Genomic DNA, 23654 nt, shown 5'->3' with positions numbered 1-23654 from the left:
ATTCACTTTGTGAAGTTCTGCCACAGTAGAAAGTCGATTAACCATCAAAAGAAAATCAATGCAAGCAATCTAGGACAAACGGCTCAGATCCTGATATTTATTACGTACAACAAGTTCAGGGATAGAGTGAGAGAGAAATGAGAGTTGAGCTGAACACGGGCGAATCTAGAAAGTGAGAGCGGAGAAGAGGCCGGAGTCAATTACGAGCTCCAACCTCGTAGTTTGTGTCTACATTGATTTGCTGGGGACCAGGATCTCTGGCTCTCCTCCGGTTCACCTAATTGCACCCGCTGTGACCCACTAATTACTTCACTGAGACCTAGTTGGTCTCACCTCAGTGCACTGGTTCACTGCGTGGAGCTGCCTCCACACCATCATGGGAGGAAGGGATGGAGAGAGAAAGGGGATGCGAATGCAGCAAAGAAAGAACAGGCCTGGATTAAGAATGCATGACGTCTGTCGGAGAGGCAGAGCGAGAGGGGAGAGGATGGAACAGCAGGAGACAGGGCGAGTAAGGAAATAGAGGTTGATTTAACTGAGCACAGGCCGTGAACTCAGGTGGAGGGTACGCAGCCGTGTACAACTGCTGTTACTGTGCCATATGTCACTGAGCTGCATAAATAATTCAGTAAATCGCTGCTGATTAGATAATTGCTCATAATCATGACGATAATGATGACAGTGAGGTTCATTCATCTGGAACACCGGGGCGCTCACGTACCTGAAGGGATGAGACCAAATGCCCAGTTGGGTATGAGAATGCCGAAAGGGTTGTTTCCGTCCTTCTTGTCTGTCGTCTCCTTGGCCTTGTGCTCCTCAGATTTATGGCCCGCTCCTTTGAAAGGCGTCCACCGACTGCCCACGATGAAAGAATCAGACACTGCAGACCTGGACTCCATTTCTGTGGCGCCAGCTTTGGAGTCGGATGCAAGAGTAGCCGACTGAAGGACTCCTGTAGTCGTTTGAGATCCCATACTAGGTGCTGGAGTGGCTCGATCTTCCTGAATGTTGGCTGTACTTGTTTTTTCCTCCAGAACCCATGAAATGGAAATAGATGGCTCCTCTGTTGGGGAGCTGTGAGAGGGATTGTCTGTTGTTGTAGCGTCTGTCCTTTGAGTGTATCTGGTCATCAGAAGCTCCGGTGTGGTCACCCCAGAGGTCGTCAGCACCTCCATCAGGGCCTCGGCTGTGTAAGTCTCCTCCTCTCTGCTTGTGTCTTTGCTATTCTTCCTAAAAACAGGAGGAAATCCTGAGTTTGACGTTTCTTTCCCTCTGTGTGAGGAGGCTGAGGAGTGGTTTTCAGTGGGCCGGCGGACGTAGAACACCCCCCCTATGGCCTCTTCTGCTGTGTTTGCCTTCTGAGAATGAGGTGAGGTGGTGGGCTGATCCACTAGCTGCCACTTGGACAGGGTGGTGAGCTCAGACACAGTCACAAGCTCACTCTGGCTGAGCGAGGACTCTGTTTCAATGATCGGTTTGTCACCAGCGCTGCTCATATTGTTGACTTTCACTCCAAACCCACCAGGAAACCTGCTTCCTTCTCCGCTCCCCTCCATCTCCCTCTCCTCCTCTGACACTGTTTGACCAGCTGATGGAGGTGTAGCTTCCTCTACGTCCTTATCCCTCCCCTCGCCTGAAAAATTTTCTTGGGTGTCCTGTCGAAAGGAGGTGGGAAGGGTCATAACCTCCAGGGGCCCTGCTTTGGCTTCCATGGGCCCCCAGGATAGTGGTTTACCGTAGGCCACATTTCCATGGGGTCCTGCTTTAGAGACACGCATAGACTCAATGACCCACTGAAAGTGCCTGCTGGGGTCTGGAGCAAAAGCTGGAACTCCTCGGGTTCCCTGAGGGACGGATATGTTGACATGTCCACTGGGAGGTGATCCCTCCTTGGGTCTTGATGCAGTGGATCCTACAGGGAACAAAGAGACAGAAGATAGGATTCGATTATCGGGGGAGGAGGAGGATTTAATTTTATGGATTTCGAAAAAGCAATTAAAAACTTGAGCCTGGTTTACATGAGCCAAATGGCAGACACATAGGGAGTAGGGTTTCAGAGGTATTATGGGAACATGAAATGGAATCTTCATCCTGGACTAGAGTCTGCTGCTTTTACCAGGATGAACATGGTGTGGTGTTTATTCACTGATATGGGTTTTGGTCACGTGTGGACTATGTCTGTAATTTGTTTTGGTTGCTCCTTTTTTTCTGTGCACACAGCAAACCAGTTTCTGTTTTGGATAATGGCATTAATCAACAGAGCGCAGAGAGAAATTCAGTCCACATCCTTTGGGACTGTGTCCCTACTTGTAAAGAATGGGAGTTTGAGTTATTAACATTCATACTCACAGTTAACTACTGAGTATGATCAGCATTTAAATTGAAACAAACAGATATATATATCATACACATGATTGTACACACACATTCATTCGTTTTTATACATAGACATATATAAATAAAACCATAACTATACAATAATTAGTAACTATACAAAATTCGAACAAACAAAAAAAAACAGGGTTTAAAGACCCAGATCACTTAATGACAAATATGTTTTTCTTCTCTGCTGCTTCATGTTTAAATTAGCAACAATCAAATCTGGTAAAAAACACCTTTAGGTATTTTTCTTGTAAATAAATAACACTCAAACTCAGTTAATCTGCTCCATCAACACTGTGTGGGAGTAAATTGTTTAGATTTGGCTGCCAGTTGCCTGCCTGACACAAAACAATTAACCCTAAAACTGGCTTAAGATTGCAATCCGTCCACTTCAAACCAGTAATTAGAACACAAATATAGAAATAATTCATGTTAAATGACTACAATTGTAATAACTCTCATGCTCTTGTAAAACAAAGTTTTCAGTTGCTGCTGTGGCTCTTAACACTGAATCATCTAACACTGACGAGGCCAAAATCGGATCCATCCAAGATTTCTTCAAAAATTTTGGAAGACATTAAACACTTTGACCAAGGCCACTTTTCTTTTCCACATATAGAGAGATCTATTTCAAAATGATGAACCCAGATCACACAAAAACAGTTCTTGACCTCAACAACATAACTTTCTCATGCAATTTTTACTCATTCTTGCATTCGCTCACTAAAATATCAGGGAAACCGAGATGCAGGGAATGTACAGTTCAATTAATAAAGGGTTGTTACTTCCCACACGGCTTCATCACAACGTTTAATGTATTAAAACAATGTAATGTATGATGTCGGATGTACGGGGAGATTTTGGAAAAATGTCAAAATGTAGTTTAAAGACTTCAAACTGTAACTGGAAGTTCAGCACAACTTTCTTGCTTGTTTGTTTGTAGAGAACTGAAAGTGGCTGTGAACTCTTATTTACAGTAAGTTGGATATAGTGAGCCTCGTTCCTCACCAGTGGCTCCGCTCAGAGTGGTGACTGAGGCTGCTGGAGTTTGTAGACAAATAGAGAGGGGCCGATGAACACACACACCAAACGGATGGAGAGATGTATTCAAAGTAATTTCACACTTGTCTGTCCCTGTTTTTCTCATCCTTTCTGTGTGGATTCTTTTCCCCGAAATAGCCTGCTGGATGCGCCCGCCTGTGGTCGGAGAAGCCACGTGGAAAAAACACGGGAACACTCTCAACGTGATCGGCGAATGACTCGCTCCGCAGCGGGTTCCAGCTGGACATGTTTATTTAGATGAAGTGGTTATCAGCTTACGTTAAACCAGACTCTGTCCACACCATCAATAATTCATCGCGTCTGCATGTGTGACTCAAGGCTGTTGTGTGTGTTTTTTTGTTTTGTAGAGCAGCGGTGGTACTGAGAGGCCCGGCTAGCATTGCTACCCCCCGCCATCGCTCAGCATGGTTTGGCTTTCCTCAGTTCAGTTAACATGTCTTAAAAGCACAGCATCACAACGCAGCACAACAAATTTCCCCGAGAGGGAGAACATATACAAATATGTCCATGCATCAAATATTAAAATCTATGTAAATTATTCATTAGCTCTGCTGTTGCCTCATGCCTAAGTGAGGTTTGTGAGCCTGAGGTTCATTTCCATAATAACCATGTAGCCCAGTGTAATTGTGCTATTAATAATCCAAATAGCTAATTACATACTTTTACTACACACGCGGATGAAAGTGAGAGTAATTAAACACATTAATCTGGTTTGATCATCTATGTAATGACCCATGTAATAAATAAAATGAGACAATTAGGCATCGGCTTGGCTGATTTCATGGTGCTGCTCAGAGCGTGGTGAAAGTTCATCTCCACTGCTGTAAATCTGTTTGGGTAAAGGCTTGGTGGAAGAACCAACACAAACAAACTCGTAATAAAGCCTATTCAGACAGTCATTTGGGGCCTCCCCTGTGAGTGGTTCTGCTGTGTTGACTCCACTTTACTGGAGTAAACGAGCCCAGAGAATCCCTCCAGTCACACAGTCATTTTATTAGATTGCGGGAGCAGAGGCGGACATCGAGAGAGACAGAAAGAGTGAGAGAGACAATGCCACCTCTGCCCATCTGTAGATTTGGCATCCAATAAGAGAAGACACTGAGCAGACGTTATTGCATGGCCACGTGAATCATGTCAGGAGCATCTAGAGTCAACGCACACACACACACTCCAAAGTGTGTTGGGTTGATGAGGGGTAGTTTGTTATTCTAATACTCATTTAAAGTCCAAATTTGCCATATAATGTAAACTCTCTCCTAATAAGGGGGGGGGGGGGTGTCCCCGTTGCCATGACTACGTTATATTCAGGCTTTATTATTAAGCAGATCCTGAAGAGGGATCCAGACTGTTTATAAAAGAGAAGCCAACAGGTCTTCACCACCATAGTTCATAAACCCTGTTTCCTCCATGTTAGTAAATATAACATGGACCAACCCGATGATGGTTGATATATGATGGTTTCTGTCATTTTCGGTAGTTCAGTTCTCATCACACTGGTGTCTGTTAATGAAACGTCTTGATTGACAGCTAAGACTGACTTGCAATTGGACACGTGTCAGTGGAACCTAAATAACGCGGCTCCCTCCCCTGATTGCGACTGTGCAGTCTGTGTCTGCAAGATGGCAGCATTTGTTGATGTAAGATGTTTTGGCTTCACTTCTGGATAGTGGGAGGACGAGGAGAGACATGTCATCCATCTTTATTTACAGTCTGGATCCAGCACCTTCTTTGTTACTATCAAAGTTGGTGAAGAAATTAATGTTGTCAGCTCTGCCTCCTCCCCCTGCTGATTTTGAGTGATTGTTTTGAATCATAGCGGGACTGGCCATCCAGAGCGCACGGAGAGGGGGGGGGGTCGTCTCATGGGGGGGACAAGGCAGTGGACCATTAAAAAAAAATCTATAAATCAATGTCTTTAATGGTTCAGTGCTTGTCATTTTGGGTGCTTATGACAACAGGCACATGGGAGAGGTTTAGCTTCCCTGCTTTGAGACAGATTTTTTTTTTGAAAGAGAGGGGTGCACTAGAAAAAAACCTTTACCCACCTCCCCAAAAAACTAAACTTATGGCCCTGAGTCCCTAGACTGTTTTCCAATTTTCTAAATAGTTTGATAGTAATATTTAAAATCCAGTCAAGGAGACAATTTTGCCAAATAATTTGCTGAGAGGAGTTGAGCATTACAGTTATCATTTAAAATGAAATGCATATGACAGCTCAATGATGCTGGTTAAAGAAGAGAAAATCCTTTTGGCAGCTTTCCAGCGAGGCAACATTAAATACAGAATCATCTCCTCCTCTGTACCTTTCTCCATCTCCCCCTTTCTTCCCTCTTCCTCAGGAGATTCATCCCCCTCTTGTGCCGCTCATCCCCGTTGTAGTGATCATTACCGCCTACCTTCAGAGAGCCGGCCTTAATTGGCAGAGACAAAGATGGAGGTGAGGGGGAATGGCAGAGCAACCCAACCTCCGCGTTAATTGGATATGGTTGTGAATAATACATACTGAGTAAAGCTTGGATTTTCATTAATACCTGGGGGGCAGGCATTGGATTTCAGGTAGAACAGCAGTGAGTATTTATATAAATACATCCTGCAATTGCTATCGGTGAAAACAGCAGAACACCTTTATTGAATTCTTCTGGCTGTCTGTGGGAGAGCGTTAGTCTTACTTTGTATCCTCCCATTTTCTCTGATGCCAAGGATGTGTTATTTGCGGTGGCCATTAAAAGAAAACTGCCTTTTCCACCCAAGGGCGTGATAGACATTCTTTTAGGTTTCTGTCTGTGTATTTCCTTCCTGAGCTGTAGCGTGGTATAAATGGACCTTGCTCCAGTGGTTATTGGTCCAGGATCCTTCAGCCACGAGTCGTTCCTCTAATCTTTACTCCATCTTCATCCCTGAGCTAATGAACTAGAGGAAGTGATTTTGGGGTTTGGAGACAGGGTGTTTTCAATAAGACATGAGCTAACCTTTTCAAACCTTGCTGGTGGTACACTGTACGAATCCCCCTCTTCTGTTTTTGCTAGAGGTTACCCGTCTGCCAGGGTGTAAAGATTCTTCAACACATACACATGCAATGTGCACGTACACGTAGTAAAAGTCATAAGCCCTGCCTCCTCCCTTAGCAGAAGGAACATGGTACAAACTGAACAATCTCATATATCAAATAGTTTTCTCTTAAAGATTATTTCTAGATATTTGGGTTTTAATTGGTTTATTGTTGCAATAGGTGATATTAGGGTGATAAATCATGATTGACAGCTGAGACTGATTGGCCTCCTGGATGAATCAGCGGGACCTCACTAGCGCGGCTCCATCCCCTAATTGCTAATGAGCAGACTCTGGCTCCAAATGTGCAAGATGGCAGTGTTCGTATCCGGGATACTTCGTCCATATGTATATACAGTGTATGGCTACAACTGATAATCTACATGATGCTATGGTGAAACAAGGTGCACCAGAGAAATTCACCAGCGAAATAATACAGAAAGTGCCACCTCACCAGTTGGCTCTTTATATTAAAGGGAAATGTACTGTCTGTCTGAATTGGTTTTTCCAGGCTGTCAATAAAACACTGCAGCTCCAGGGTGGAAGAACTCCCCCATGGTGTTTCAGCTTAGTTCATTCATGATATGATACGTGTCATGTAAAACGCATAAGTACACGTTAACAAGATTAAAACCTTGATTTTCACTCGAGTAGGTTTTTTAAACGCCTTCTATATCTGGAGGAGTTGCATTGTTTTTCTCATCACTTCAATTTATTCATTACTCAACAGCCAAACCCAGCACATCATTGACACCTAAAAATAACCTGCGTGATGCAGGTTTGCTTTTCTCCTAACACATACTGCATGTGAGCTAACCTTTAATTAAAGCTCCACTTCTGTATTGTGCACTCCTGTAAGTGCTTTTTGTTTGCAATTACTTTTTAATTTAATTTAGAGAGATACTTCAAATTGCCCTGTGGAGGAATACATCATAGTTTATTCAAAGGAAAAACAAGAGAGCGAGGAATGGAGAGGCAGAGACCTTCGAAAAAGCACAACATAAAAATATCCTACATTTACCAACAACATTTAAATGCACCACGACTCAATTTGGAATAAAACCGTTTCAAGTCAGCCTCGTTTCTTTTTCTTCGTTTGCATTTTCTTTGTTTTAAAGGTTTAAGGTAAAATATGTAAAAAAGAATGTAGGGCTCTTACCATGAGCAGTGGACAGAGGGGCATCTGCAGACGTGCTGGTGACTTGTTCTCCTGCCTGGGTGCTGGTCTGGGTATGCCCTGCCTTTTTGACTGCAGGCACTAATCGAAACAATGGCATCACCTCTCTCTCCTGCTCCGACAGACCCTCTGCTGCACTCGACTGTCGACTGACAGGAGCCCTGAAGGAAAACAACCTGCTCCTCTGCTCTGTGATGGCGTTGTCCACCTTGCCCTTGTTTCTGACGGCGTTGGGCACACTGAGGTTTCGGCTGGATGCTTCACCCTGCGTCTGGTTCTCTCCTACGTTTTCCTCAGGCACTGAAAGTCCCTTCTCCACCTTCTCACCCTCCCCACCTCCAGCCCAGTGCCTTAAGGGTCTCATAAGAGTGTTGACAAACTCGGCCAGCACACTGTTAGTGGTTTGAGGCTGTGGATTTGAAGAGGCTGTGGAGGATAATCTTGGGTTGTCAGATCCCAAAAATCCGCCGTCATCTTCCTCGTGGGCTGAGCCTCCATGACTCTCTACGCTCTCAAGGTCAGAAAGGCCCAAGGTGTTGCTGCTGATCTGAGGATCATTCTCCTGGCTGCTTCTCGTCACATCCTGTCCGTCTTTCCAACCCACCTCAGGCCTTAAGTGGATGACGACATGCTCCGCAGAGATCTCAGAGGAGTTGTCGATCCCGGCGATAGAGCGCACTCCCGCTCTGTCCAGGTCGACCAGGCCGGTCCAGGTGGAAGTCTTGGGGAAAGGGGAATTGTGCTGGGCTTCAGTGACCGAGGAGGTGGCCTGTGCTGCTGCGATGACGGTCTGGTGTAAAGCCTGAACCTCTGCGGTCTGGATCCCTGCAGGCTGGCGTGCTGCAACACACAGGAGCAACATTTCAGTAAAACCAACGTTTGTGCCGGTTGTCACTTGCTCTGCTTTATGTGCTGCTGCACAATGTAGCACTTGACCTCGCTCCTTTTCTCTGCTCATATGACAGTATAGCTGTTATTGCCTTCAGACACAACATTAATATCAGAGCTGCTCCACAGTTTTTGAATTGACAGTTTTATCACATGTGGCTCTGATTCTTCTACTAAATCCAAACATGAGATGAGATGGATGAGATGGATTTGTGTTGTCCATGTCATATTAGCAGATTGCATTGACAATCTTTCAACAGACCAAATTTCTCATACTAAATAAATAATGTTACAAAATGTTATCTACTTTGAACCATCATCATCATTTATTTGAGATAATAATGTAAATTTGCGATGAGTGTCATCTATCAGCGCTTTGTTTTGACAGCTACACTGGTGCTCCGCTCTCATGCCATCCTTGTTTTCTTAAAATTATTGGGTTATGCAATTGTCTCGCTTCAATTAAAATTTTATAAGCTGTCATTGTGAGGGATGAAAACGTCATGCTTTCCTTTTTTTTCCTCATCTATCTGAAAATGGAATTTTCTAATATATGTGATCTGTTACAATCAAAAAAGCCGGAAAAACAAAAATACAATATACGGTGTGGTGTGAAGATAAACTATTAAAGGGTCAGATACAAGCTATGTCTAACGGAAATCCTCTGCAGACTAGTCACTTCAAACCCCAATTAAACTCATCGTCTTATTTCTCTCCCGTCATCCCCTTCTCTCTCTCTTCCCTACGAAACATCCAAAGTCCTCAGATCCACAAGAGGGTAATGCAAATGTCACACAGCCTCTTCGCAACTACTTCATGTGTGACATAAACATCTTCTACTAATTAAAAACCCGGAATAGAAACAAGTCACCAGCCCCCCTCCCAGCCCGTATTGCTGCAATGGCAACTACCAGAACAGGTTCATCACCTCGGTAGCAGTAGGCGTCGAACAGCGCTGTGGTGTCGGGGAAACCGGTGCGGTTGGGGTTATTGTAGACGGTCCGCACCCCCGGCTCGTCCCCGCCGCAGTTCTTCCGTGGGACGTTGATGGGGTAGCGGACACTGCCGTCCGCCAGCCAGCCGGGGTCACACTGGTCCACACCAGCCTGCCAGGCGAGGTAGAGCTGCCCGACAGTGGCCAGCTGGGCCCCCAGGGAGTGGCAGTGGGTGGAGGCCGTGGCCAGGCTCAGCCTCTCAGGTACCGTGGAGTGGAAGACCTCGCCTGGGAGGAGAAGGCAGAGGGAGAAGTGAGGGGAGGAGAGTGAGGAGGTCAGCTCAGTTTTGATTACCAGGGGGGATTTTATATCTCAGACTGAGATCACCTTTAGCTATTGCTGTGCTCTGTGCTGTACAAAGTGAGGAATGTACCTTAAGTTTCATTTCTGTTTTATTGTGAGCGCAGATGAGTCTGACATTTTCTTTTACTTAAAATGCAATATACCGTTCCAGTCATCTTCTTCATCATTTGTCAAAGCAATACAAGGTAGAGACTTGAAGCAGAGGGATGAAAGAAAATTGTGACTTGCTATGCATCAGAATATTTTATTTTTACCTAAAATAATAAAAGTAATTCAAAGTAGAGACTATATATGAAAGCAATTCTTACAGTTCAAAGCAGTTGCAATCAGGGAGAAAGTGCAGAGAAGTGAGTGAAGCAGAAGAAGAAAGGTAGAGGTGATGTGCCTGACATAGAGATGCAAAATAGAGAGAGTGAGCTCGGGAGGACCACTGTGTCTGCGCAGCACAAATAAAATGATACGGTCAGATGATCCACTAGTGACTCAGTGAGTGATGAAATGAATATGAGCTGGCTGGAGTGGACGGTGTGAATGAGGAGTGCTGAACTGATGTGAGGATCCCGGAGCTTTAGGCTGGAGAGTAAAAGGAGCTATTACTGATTTATGGAGCTGAGATGGAGAGGCGAAAGGTCAGGGGTGAAGACGGGAATACAATGAAAGGAGAAAGAAGCAGAGTGGGATTGTGTGAAGAGTGAGTCTGTAGCTAGAAGATGCCTGAAATATTTATTGGAACGGCTGCAGGAAGACTTTCCCGATGTAAATTCTGTTTGATTGCAGATAATTATCTCCTGCGTGGTTCAATCAGGTTGTTAATTAGACTCAATGATAATATAGGACGCTGTTTACAAAGTCTGGAGGTGGTAATTTAAAATAATCTATAAATATTTTTTAAGCTGGTTCATTTAAGGACAGTTGTGGTGGTTTCACTTAATAACAAGTGGTCTGGACAAATTCCCCCCATTGAGCTGTTCATACCCTGCTGCGTCTCTGATTGGGTTTTGAATATGTCGAGGGGGAACAAATTTCACACGGGGATGATTATAAGAAGAATACGTGTAGTGTTGATAGCCAGGCTCTGGTCTCATCCCCCCCCCACGAAGAAACGCCAAGCTCAGCACAGCAGGCGATGATGAGCGTTTTCTCCCCGTGGGCATTTAAACTACAAGGCCGCAGGTGAATGCTGCAACAGCAACTGATTCTCCAGTTTGGGGTCCAGCTTAACAATTTACTGAACTTTGAATAAACAGGTGAACACAGGCATGTTTACAACCAGTACTGTGATCAAATGACCATTTAAAAAAAATATCATGTGAGAAAAATGTTTTTCTATTGCTTTGTTTGACTAACATTGCAAGATATTGAGTCTATAACGATTCATTTCCCGCGGATTTACTAATAAGTTAATCATCCTGCTCTGTCTTGAACTGAACGGTGAACTAGACCAGATATGCAAAAATAGATACCATGGTGATGTTCATTTCCCTTACATAGCAGGAGGTTTGAAGCTCATCTTCCACCAGGGTTCAAAGTAATTTGGATTTGGTGAAGTGGGTTTTCATATTGGCTGTTCACTGCAATGGTTTTTCAATTAACCCCTTAATTACTGGTGCTATGTCTGTCAAGGGACGGCGGCGGGAGATTATTATTGAAACAGTGGGGTGTTATTATATAGCAGGCTTCTCATTTCTTCTACTAGCAGTTTTCCCATGCTGCTGTTAGTCATGTAATTGAGGCTAATTCCATGAGTTGGTTGAAAACTCCATCTTAAGATTAAGAAGAGATGCATTTATTAGTCCCAAACATATGCACAGACATGCAAAGGCACACTCATGCAGGCAGGGAAATTTAACCACCATTGAGCGACCATGTACGGCGCTCTGTGAGCAGATGTTGGGGGAGTAAGGTGCCTTGCTCAGGGGCACTAGACAGGGTAGGGAGTATCCTCTTGGATCAATCCAGGTTCGTCTTTTTGTTGTTTCTCCGTGGAGTCGAACCAGAGACGAACCAGAGACCTTCTCTGCCCATAGTCCAAGTTTCTGCCACTAGACCACCACCTCACTTGTCTGAGGACGTAGAAGAAGCCTTCAACTTGGTCCGCAAACTGTTACCAAGGCACCCTCATTATTGAAAGTATCACGTGTCCCAATCACACCAAATTTGACACTGCACTTCCCTGGTCTCTCAACATCGCACAAGTCATGTGTCAAGCCAATAAGATGAGCGGCTCTCAAGATGTTCCATCCATATGCAGACATTGTATCCACCTGCTCTAGGTCTTTGCCACATCTGCCTGTAGCCCTGGAAATCGAAAGGTTTGAGGAGGCAACACGTCAGCTGGACTCAGAGTTGACCCCCTGACCCTTCCTCTCACTCTGCCGTCTTCCTTTCAGCGCTAACAAACTATTAGGTCCCAGTCACAGCGTTCCTGCGCTGCACCGATTGCTTAGTGTATCCATGCATGACTAAACCCAAATTTATGGTTGGAGCCCCTGACTCGTACCTTGAAGCTGCTCAGCAAAGCAGTAAACATCAAACAGCTCATCGGTGGCCCTATTGCCGTAGTTACGGACTCCAGGTGAGTCCTCGCGGTCACCATAGCAACCTGGCCGAGGCGACTGGATGGGATACCTGCGGAGAAAAGCGAGAGAGAAAAGGAGGGAGAGGGAGATTAATATAGCCTGGCCTTGAAAGAGGCAGCCACAGACAAACTTGGCTCCCAGGGGATGAGACTGTGTTCACACACATACAGAATAAGATGAAAACTGAACTACACTTTTATCATCGCCTCCTCTGAATACTATGAATTTAAGCATTTCTTCCTCCCAGAGATTAAACAAATACATTTCCCCGAAAAAAGAAAATGAACATGTAAATCTCCCCTCTGAGCACGACACAAAGGCCACAGTCAGGTACACATGTCACAACAACATTTCATTCAATACAGTTTCTTATTTTAATTATTTTGCCCTCATCCTGACTTTCAACAGAATAAATACCCTACTGCTATTTTGGAATATGTTAGATGCTCTAGCGCTAACAGTAATGCTTTAGAGAGAATCATGAATTTGGTCAGTGGCTTGGTGGCGTGGGGCTGGCAAAACAGCGATTTGACTATATTCAGACTCCGACTGTGCCATTATTGCTCTAGAACATCGATTCCAGCAGCACCTTGGCACAGGCAAAGAAGCTGATTAAAAGATTATGCTGGGTATACAGGGATTTATGGAGTGCTTGGAAAACACTCACATACACACACTCACAAATGCACCAACACAGAGTCCAATATACATGCAGAAGACACACATTCCTGCAAAGAGTCATAAACTCACGGAGCACAGCAAGAGAACCTAGTCTGGGTTCAGCCTCTTTATTCCTGATGGAGCAGCGGCCGATGTCTGTATCGTTACCCTCCGTATTAATTGGACACTTTCCTCCGGAGCCTCCTGGTTCTGGACCAATTAGAAATCCCCCCGAGTGAAAAGAACAGGAGCGCACGACAGATGAAAGAAAGAAAACGAGGGAGGGCAGCTGTATCCCTCGAGAGGGTTGTGAGACACCGTCGGGAAGACAGAAGTCAGTCTGCTTCTGGAGCAACAGCGATTTGAAATTAAAATGTGGACCCAGAAGCCCAGACAGCGGAGAGAGGGCAGATGTAGTTTACGGTGTTTCCATTGTGCAAACAAGCAATTATGTGCCACAGTTCCTGTTTCTAAAATCTCCCAAAAGATCAAACTGACTTTCACGCTGCCAAACGTCCACATACAGTAGGGTTTCTGTCTTTAGAATTTTTTTAAGAAGCAGGGCGCATTCACTTTTTGTTTCTATTACAATTTGTGATGATACAGTAAATGTGACACAGAAACAAACGTGAGCTGTCGGAAAAACAGTTTCTCTCCGGGACTGTCAATTACCGTATTGTCAAGAAAATCCAGAAATGGTTGTCATGTAAGGGGAATGTCAATAGAATGCTTTTAGTGCAGACAATAGTCAAGCCATGATTATCCTTGACTATTGTTCTTTTCTTGTCATTCCTGTTAGATAGAAGAAAGTATCTCCCACTGGACTGTGCAGTGCGATATACGCATTCGCTCATGCTACGAAAAAATCTGCAGTGCAAGTTTTGAGTGTGTGTGTATTTGAAACAAGGCCCCATGTGTTTGCGTGTTGACTGTGATATGAGGTTTTGTGTGCTTGATTGTGTGTGGGATGAATGGAAGAGGCATTGCTATTCTACCTGGTATTTGTAATCTGTTATGCGAGTAAAAACCGTATCCTTGTCTCAGCAGAGTCAATACATCTAACACCAAATCCCACCACTGCTACCGAACAAGCCTCCTGGTTTCTCAGCGTGTAGAGCTCAGAGAGCGACGCTAAAACTTGGTAAATAAACTTTAATAAAATAAAATTAAGCGCGTATTCAAACCCGACAAATGAGTCAGCGAGGTTGCTCTCCTTCTCTCCCAGAGGGTGGGTACAGAATGCAAGCACACCCACACACACACACACACACACACACAAACACACACACTCACACACACACACACACACACACACACACACAAACACACACACACAAACACACACACACACTCACTGAACATTTTAAACATGAAAAATGTATTTTTCTATATTAGATGCTGGATGATGCATGACTTTCTCCACAAGTAACTACAGTGTGTATTACAGGATGTACTCTTATCATTTAAAGAAGTGCTAAAGCGGAAGCTGCATTTATTTGTTTCCATGCCAGCTTTGACCCGGAGGCTTATTAGTCTTCATCATTGTCTTTTCTCCTGCATACACACTATTCTTCAAGTATCAGTCTTTACTATGATTGTGAGGAACACTGACAGTATGACTCTGTTCCATTATCTTGAGAACCACAGCGATAGTAAACACTATCAGCCATCCCTCCATCTGCATAGAGGTGAGTAGATAATGAGTGGAAATGAGTGGGAATTCATTTTTTATTGAACAATCCCTTTAACCTTTGGCTTTTTGAACCACATGCAGCGTGTGTGTCTACCCAGATGTACAAGCCTCACCGGACGGTCTGGTCTGACAGCCAGCCAGCATCACAGTTGTCGTAGCCGTCCGCGAAGGTAGCCTGCAGCTGGCCTGGTGTTGCGATGACCGCCGAGTTCTCCACGCAAACCCTCTTGGCGTCGGTGAAGGTCAGAGCGTAGCGGTCGTGAGGGGCCCGGTAGTGAAAAACCACACCTTGAGGAAACAGATAATAATACGTGATAACAAACAGGATGGGGGCTCCAAAAAACACTTGCATAAATGTATGACCTGCGATCTTTGGGTTACAGAAATATTCATGAACTGCAACCTTGAGCCATTATAACACGAATATGTACACGCTCACAGACACGTACACAAAAGCCCTCTAGACGTCCTCATCATATTGTTTCATCTGTGCAAGAGGAGACAAAAACACTCAGCCTCAGCAACCCGTGCGCTGCCGGTCTCATTTGCATCCGAGAGCTGGTCGGCTTATCGTCGGAGGAAAGAGATGTTACCCTTGGATACAGCATGTGACAGACAGTGGGGATGTTTATTTTATTGCTTTAAGTACACACACACACACACAAACAGTGTCATCCTGCTGCACTCGGCCTGCCTCCGTGATGGAAAGACGATGAAGGCAGACACAAACAGAGAGAGCTGCACTGCATTCAAAGAAACGTGTGTGCTGAACCACAGTGACAGAGCGAGAAGGTGAGAAGTCGATAGCAGGGAAACAATTGTGGTTGGAAAAAAAAGGTAGCCCAAAAAAACTGAGAATAAAACCTGGGAAAAGAATGAGACACTGATTCCTGAGCTGTGAAAGGAGCATATATTCCACTTAAATGGGATTGGAATCGCTTCAGAAGTGTCCATCCTCACCTCGCCCTGCAGCAATCAGTGACACATCGGCCAGCGGGCGTCTGGCTACGTACACGACTCCTTCATCTTTGTCCGGCTGTCTCTGAGAGTGACAGAGATTCGTGTGAGGTGGAGGCCTGTGCTGCAATTTGAGCATCGGCTCTTCGGGCTACGGCCACGAAAAGCAAAAGGGGGGCCTTGTGTGTTTGTGTGACACACTCACACAGCGGAATCCAACAGCCATCTATCAAGCCAGTCTGTCATCTCAGTCATGTTGAGCAGAACATGTTATCTTCCCTCTCTTTCTACCTTATTTCTCGCTTTCCATCCTTTTTCCTTTGTGGCTCTGGGATCTTGTTCAAACAGAGATTCTATAGCAAACTGGCTAATTCATACACCAGTGAGACAAATTGGCTTCCTCTTAGTATGGTCCCATTCCACAGGTAGGTCGACACTCAGTTCTTCATGAAACAATTTTTACCCTCTGCATCCTCACACAGTCTCCAGGGAGAGGAAGGCACCACTGGTGACTGTAGGATGTCCTCATTGTGGCAGTCAATGTCCCCTGCCTCCTGGAAATTATGCTTTTTTTCTTTGCTTTGCACTTAGACTGAAAAAGGGGAACTGTTTGTGAGCCTCCATCCAAAGTTTCTAAATCTGCCATCCAGCACCATATCTCCTTAGTGAACCACAACAAGCTGTGGTCTTGGAGGTGCCGGTAGGTGAATAATGGACACACAGCCTCACTTATTCCCCTGCTTACAATCCTGACACAAGACTCACACATATGGGTTGTGTTGACGCTTGATAGTGGGCTTGACCAATGGTGCTGGCGCGATCGTTATACGACAACAAATACAGTTTGATTCTTGGGACACACAACACAGTCAGCCTTGAGGCTAGCGTCCGATGCTCGCAATCATATACAATGCTAAAGGGAAGTACATGGGAAATAAAATCCACAATCAGAGGCACACGTGACCCGATTCTCCAGCTGTTCAATCAAGTATATGATTTTCCATCCCTCCAGAAACGTTAAGCCAACATCAGGCAACACTGAGGCTGATCTGGAGGCCTGTGATCCAACTTTGAGTGTACAAACTTTATAGACCTATGCTAAAAGTCTGCTACATCCCAGAGGTTGCACAAATAATTCCAGTAGCTTTTCGCAATGCCCAGTGCTGATGTACTATCTATTGTCCTCACCACAGACAATGGCTGACACAAACACAATCAATGGCACTGTGTTGTGATTGGTGAGACGCAGCCAATTGCCCAGTCAATATGTGCCAAGAGGACGACGGACAAACAGAGAGATGGCAAGATGGAGAAATTAAAAGAGGAGAGGGCATCTCACCGAGGCTTGGACACTCAAGTGGGTTTATGAGGAGAGCAGTTTGGATTAATATGATATTGATATAGCCGAGCAGTATCAATACCTGCTAATTAATACGTTGAGCACTGAGTAGAATTAGTGTGAAGACGGCTGCGGTCTGCCATGTAGCTTGACTGCCAATTAAGACTAAGCCCTGGAAATGGCTACCCGTCGCCGGCTTTGTAATTGGTTTCCTTCTGAAAGAGTGGTTTTCATAGTGTGTTAATCGATTGGCCAAAAGGGGGAGGACACGGGTTCTCCCAAGCGTGGTGACAGGGGTCTTGGGTACTAAATGTAAAGTGTTTTTATGGAGAGGGGTTACGGTGCTCCACCCGCCTGAGACAACCAGAAAGCATTCTGACTGAAATAAGGAAATTATACAGACATAAGAGGCTCGTGCTAACGCATACACACATGCACATGCTTCCACATATGAGTCGTGTGCAGGCAGTTGGATGGAGGCTATGTGCTTATTTGGATTGCAGACTATGTAGTCATTGGAGCGTGCAGTGTCTAGGGCTACTGGGCTTTTCCAGCTGCTATTCACATTAGCATGGATTTGTGGCGAGCAGCAGCATCATGTACAGTGTCTAATGCATTGTCTGATTCCCTGTGGTCATTATGATAATAGCTTATTATTAAAAGTAGTGAATGACCTGGAAAGAATCTGATGAAAGCTCTGCAGCTAAAATACTCTGACACAGTAATTATTGTTACACTGCTGTGAAGTGCCTTCTGGTGGTGTGGTGAGAAACGAGTGTCCTGGATACGGATAATTCACCAAATGGGTTGTCTATTTAGCTAAGCCACTGAGAGCAATACAGAGCTCTCGGAGTTACACTATTTGTCAATAGCACAAGCTGCGGGATTCCTAGCTTATTGGTTTCATTGTGCTGTCAGTGCATGAACAGCACCTGAGTGGCACCGGGTCAATGATGTGTAATGTGTTCTAGTTGCCTCATCTTTTCCCCGATCATCACACAGCCTGCACAGAGAGTCAACAGCCCCGGCTGTAATGGCTGTATTAAGTCTGACATGGAAACCGGGGTCATTATTATTCATAGTGGCGGACCCTGAGAGCAACGAGGGAGCTTTAACAACCGAAGAGTGGAGTGTTGAGGGACTCACACAAAAGCATGTGCAGGTAAAAACATACATAACGTCTATAATGAGATAAATGATGTTGAGTACTGGTTAACTATTATGACTATATTCATGATTACAAGAGTACTTTCTGCTTGCCCTCTTATCCTCCCCCTCTTTATTACAGTAATGCTTTATGAGTATGAGTGTCCACTATCAACATTCCTACACAAGCACCATCTTCTATGCTGTGGTGTGCTGGGGAGCAAGCATCAAACCTCAGGACCCAAACAGAATAAGACAGAACAAACTGAATACAGCGGCTGGATCTTTGTGGGGTCAAAGCTAAGCACTTGGGAGGAATGGCGGCAAAACTACAGACAATGAATAAAAAAAAATCTGACAAGCCAGACAGCAACTTCAGTCACAAACGCATTCAACTACAGTGGAGCACTACAGGAGGTCATTCGCGTCTGACTTGTCAATCCATCTAGCTCCGCAAGGCCTAGGATCACTGAACTGGATTAAAGTTATAATTTTCCGCACCGTGAAACATTCATACTTTGCACTGTGCCCCCTGAACATTACATTATCACACTGTTTGTCTAGTACTTTTACTTAACATTTTTGATTGAATTTGTAATGTTGCTTATTACAATGGTTTATTTCTGGTACATAGTCAAAGTGAATTTGGTTTATATCCAAGTGCACCATTTTCCTCTGAATTAAGTTTAAGCCAAAGCAGTTAATTATTTGATGCTGAATTTAAATACTTAAAATCTTGAATTACTTCTGTACAGGGTTATTTGGTCTTGTGTTACCTCAATCAATTAATGAGACATTAGATTTATTAGCTATAAAATTGCTAAATTATACAACACAACAACTCCTGGGACCTAATCATAATCAACAAATTCCCAATGTTAATACAGTACACTGTTGAGTGAAGGCATGCTTGAGCATGGAATTTCCCAACCCAAGTGTGAGTTAAATTCAAAATGGCTGTCTTAGAGTGTGTGTTATTCACCTGTGACCTCCAGGGGAACTGTGTCCTGCTCATCATTGATGCCCACCACGACCTCACAGCGATACAACCCAGAGTCACTGGAACGCAGCCCCGTCAGAGCCAGACTGGCATTGTAGCGATTGATGCTGTAACCAGGCAACGTTACACGACCTTGGAAGGCCTTCTTCACCTGAGAGAGGAGAGGCGGGGGGCAGAAGGGAAAAAAGGAATGATGAAAATGAATGAGGTTAACAACTAAATCACCACTGAGGCCAGACACTTCGCTCTCATCGTTAGTCAGACCTTGACCACATTGTCCTTGGCCACCAGGACGGACTGCTCCTTCTGCAGGCCGTCAGAGCCCCTTTGGCCCCAGACCTTGGTCCACTTGATCCTGGGCGGTTCATGGGATGAGCTGGGGCGGAGGGTGAAGAGGCAGGGCAGGAGAACGGTTTTGGATAGCTCCTCGCTTATGGTCTGATGGGTCACTTTGCGCATATTCACCAGAGTATCGGCACTGGTCACGCCTGAGGAGAGCAGAGGAGAGAAGATGATCAATGCCTCCTTGTGAATGGAGCTACACAACGTTATTTCTCATTAGGTTGGAGAGATGTTGGGTGATTGCTGCTTGTAGAAGATAACATGTGCTTTCCTTCCAGGTTCTTTTGTTCCATCAGCTCTTCCTGATTGTGAAGAAAAAGAACAGAGGCTCATTGTGCCTCTCTGATTATTGCTTATTGATCCAAAGGACCATTACTTCTCTTCCTAAAAAGTGGGAGGCAGGCAGGTCTGTTCAGACACCATACATCACCGTGATATACATTATTGGATCAATACCAACCACCTCTTTGCAGCCTTGTAACACCTGCAACAGAACCACAGAGATACAAAAATCCCTTTCATTAATGAAACTGCTGACAGGGAAAGGTTATCGTCATAGGAGGATGTGGTGCATTCAGAGCAGCTCGTTATCTGCCCAACTCATTTTACACCGGTAGTCATACCTTAATATCCCCCCTCTAATCCTCTGTCACCTTGGCTGAAAGGACAGAGGTGCTTCATTTACATTGGAATGTGAATCCCACTCCAACACAATAGTAATAGAGGTCATCATCTTTGTGCTGCTTGCATCTGTATAGTACATTTTAATCTGTATATGGTTATCCAGTGTGCACGGCGTGTGAGGTTTAACGCCTCATATATGCCTCATAACACCCCCTTCAACGTACATGGCGACAATCCCGACCGGAAAATTGTGGAGGGGAAGAATTTCGCAACACATCATAGATCATGGAGGTTGCCATCCTAATGAATACACTTCTGGATCACAAGACATAAGCGTTACACCTCATCTATTATCTCTGTTTCCTTTCTTACAGAATTGCTCCTGAGGAAACTGCTAACATAAGACACTAAGACTCATCGGCCCTAAAGTCCAGCGTCTGTTCATTCACAGTCAGCTTGCCTCTTTTTATCCATGCCAACGTTTTACAATAGGAGACCTAATGTTAAGCTGTAAAAATAAGTGACGCATGAAAGAGAACAAAGTGAGTAAGATGAAGGATCAGAAAAAAACAACTCGTTGGGCGGGACAGACAGTGAAAATGAGACAATTGATTCCGTTTCATTAGTGTCAGTATACAGTGCACACAGTGTGTGTGGTCCTGCTTGCATGCCTGCTTGATTGGATGTGTGGTAAAGCGCTACATGCTACAGCCGTGGCTCCTCTCCTCCTGTCTGTAATTAAATGGCAGATTGGTGGAACAATGTCTTTCCAGCGGTCAAAGGCGCACTGCTGCGAGCGTCACTCAACCTCTCCGTCCTCCTCTCTGCTCCGGCATCCCTGCTTCCATCCCCTGCTATTCTCTGTTCCTGCCTCCTCTCCCGCAGCACGACAGCCTGCCAGCTTTCAAATGAGCATTCCAATCAGCTTTTCCTCTCATCCACGGTTTTTTCATCTCATTTTTGTTTCATGTTTAGCTTTTTTACAAAGATACAATGTATGTTTGTTTGACGTTTTACTTTAGGGATTTGATTTTTCTCTGAGCCGCTTCATGATTCAACTTTCGATGATTTGCCTCGTCTTTGACTGCCTTTACATTGTCCACACACTCTCTCACACACACATACACACACACACACACACACACACACACACACACACAGGATAGTGAAAGTGCCTTTGAACACATACAAATAGCAAATGTCTGTCATGGCTCGTTCCTCCAGACTTTATGCTCATGCTAAAAGGTTGAGTGTCTCTTCCCTGATACCTTGGCATCAACCCTCTCATAAAACTTCCCCTCAGACACATAAAGGCAGATAAATACCCACTCGTCAGCTTCTCCCACTGTCATCGTCTTAGACGAAGTCCCTGAGCTACTGATCTGTGTCGCTCCACATGCTTGTATCAAACAGGGCCTGTGCTTTGAATTGGCCTCTTATTTAGAGTTAAGCCTGTTGAGTGAGATGACCCGTGAAAATACATCAGTCTTTCAAAGGCAGGGGGATAAGAGGAGAAGAAAGGGGAGGTGAGGAATAAATGAGCAACTTTGGGTCATGAAGAGCTAAGATCAAGACAGTTTCTGAAGGATGACATTACTATAACAACAACAAAAAAACATTAGGGAAGATTTACCAGATAGTTTGCAATCTTAGGCCTGGGAAAAGTTCACCTGTAAGCAAATACTAACCAACATATGATATGTGTATCATAGTTAAGCTTCTTTAAACTTTGTGAAATACACATTTGCTGAACTAGGTGAGACAATCCATTTCTGTAGATCCAGTGGGGCTCAGATAGAGATCTCTATCATTTTAGTTCAGTCTTATCACACTGGGTTATGTCACCCCCCCATCCACCCTTGCACATAATTTATAACTCTATATTACTGGAACTATTACCAATCTCTGCACCTTAAAACCGCACGTAACTCATATTGTTATATTGTTCGCTATTGTTGTTTTTAATTTGTTGTTTGTAAAGTGCACCAACCACACCAAGGCAATTTCCTGTATGTGCAAATATACATGGCAATAAAAATAATTGATAACTGATTCTGATTAATGTATTTAGAGTGAAATGTCATTGATTGACAGCTGAGACTGACTCGCGATTGGTCCGGGGCATGTATCGCCGAGACCTTACTGCAGCTTCATCTCCTTGTCACCCCTGCATTGACTCAAGCTCCGAATAGGAATTATGGCAGCATTCGTATCTGAGATATTCAAGCTTCATTTCTGGATATTGGGAGGAAGTGGGGTTCACTTAGTCCATCTTTATGTACAGTCTATGGTTGAGCACCTCCTTTTCTTTTATTTGTTCACTTTCATTTGACACATTAGACAAACAAGATATGTGTTGTCTTTAAAAGTGCAGATTTAGTATATGTATATATATATGTGGTGTTGTTTAACATTTAAACAAATAGTCCAGTGCATATTTGATCATATTAGTATCACCTTATTTACAATGTTGGATGAGCATTTTCTTTATTTGAATGTTCTAGACTGGAAAATGTACTTTTACAAATGAAACATATTTTACATCCCACACTAACTGCAGGTTAAAATGGCACTTTGTGAGTTACAAGACATTGCTGAACACGAAACAGTCTCTTTGAACACAGTTTGTGCTCAAGGCCAGTGTTGCAATATTCTCCACGATGGGTGTAGGGGTACACAAAAACCTATTCACTATTAAATACCTGAAAGAAGCAGCAGTGTTCTTTTTTTTCTCACACTGACATGGGGGCAAAACAGGGAATGGAAAAGATGAACAGGCACAATTGACTCTGGCAGAACACAGTGCAGGAGCTAGAGCGGCGGGAGGAGGCCAGCGAGGGAAAACACAAGTGGAAGTGAAAAAGGTGGAGACGTGTAACGGGGGGGGGGGGGATTTGGAGTGATGCAACGTGGACAAGGAGTCAAGAGGAGATGATGGAAAAAGTGGTGATGCATCGTTGTGTTTCGGGAGGTGTCCGTTAAGACTGACGTGGCGACACATACAGGCTCTCACACTCTCACACACACACTCAAACACACTTTAACACATCTTTTAGAAGAGGCGATCCCACTCCACTCCCTGCTCTCCCTGCTGTCACTCTCTTTGCCTTATCCCCCTGGAGGATGTGGCACTCATCTTTGCTTACCACACCGTCACGCATGTGCCCTTCCCTCTCAACACAGACCAAGAAGAGAAACAGCAATTTCTCCAACACCTTGCAGAGACCTTGCATTGGAACAGAAACAGGCAAATGTCCTCTTCAGCTTGGGGGCATCAATAATGTTTAATCTGCTTACCAGTTTCCGGCCAAGCTCCACCCGGGCGAGCACCATTAAGGTAACATTGCGTTACTTATGTTGCCCAACAGCAAGACGGCGCCACAATTGAAGCCAACCAACCTTCACAATCGCATTACCACCTCCCCCCTTTCACTCTCTCCGACCACTTTATTTGGACAA

General features: G+C 44.5%; 1 protein-coding gene across 1 annotated transcript in view; it reads right to left on the bottom strand.

The window, feature by feature from the left end:
* The window catches only part of ncanb (neurocan b), a 104006-nt gene extending 83337 nt beyond the window's left edge, over positions 1-20669 (bottom strand). The window contains exons 1-8 of the mRNA XM_062395677.1: positions 20645-20669; positions 19494-19717; positions 19212-19380; positions 14901-15075; positions 12356-12483; positions 9486-9779; positions 7652-8509; positions 722-1912 (exon numbers count right to left, since the gene is read on the bottom strand). Of these exons, the coding sequence (XP_062251661.1) occupies positions 722-1912; positions 7652-8509; positions 9486-9779; positions 12356-12483; positions 14901-15075; positions 19212-19380; positions 19494-19717; positions 20645-20669 (3064 nt within the window). The remainder of the gene's footprint in view (positions 1-721; positions 1913-7651; positions 8510-9485; positions 9780-12355; positions 12484-14900; positions 15076-19211; positions 19381-19493; positions 19718-20644) is intronic.
* Positions 20670-23654: the final 2985 nt, after the last annotated feature.

The sequence above is a fragment of the Platichthys flesus genome, chromosome 9 (assembly GCF_949316205.1).
Source record: "Platichthys flesus chromosome 9, fPlaFle2.1, whole genome shotgun sequence".
NCBI lineage: Eukaryota > Metazoa > Chordata > Actinopteri > Pleuronectiformes > Pleuronectidae > Platichthys > Platichthys flesus.
Note: the sequence above shows the minus strand (reverse complement) of the source record. Positions and strands in the feature narration are given on the sequence as shown.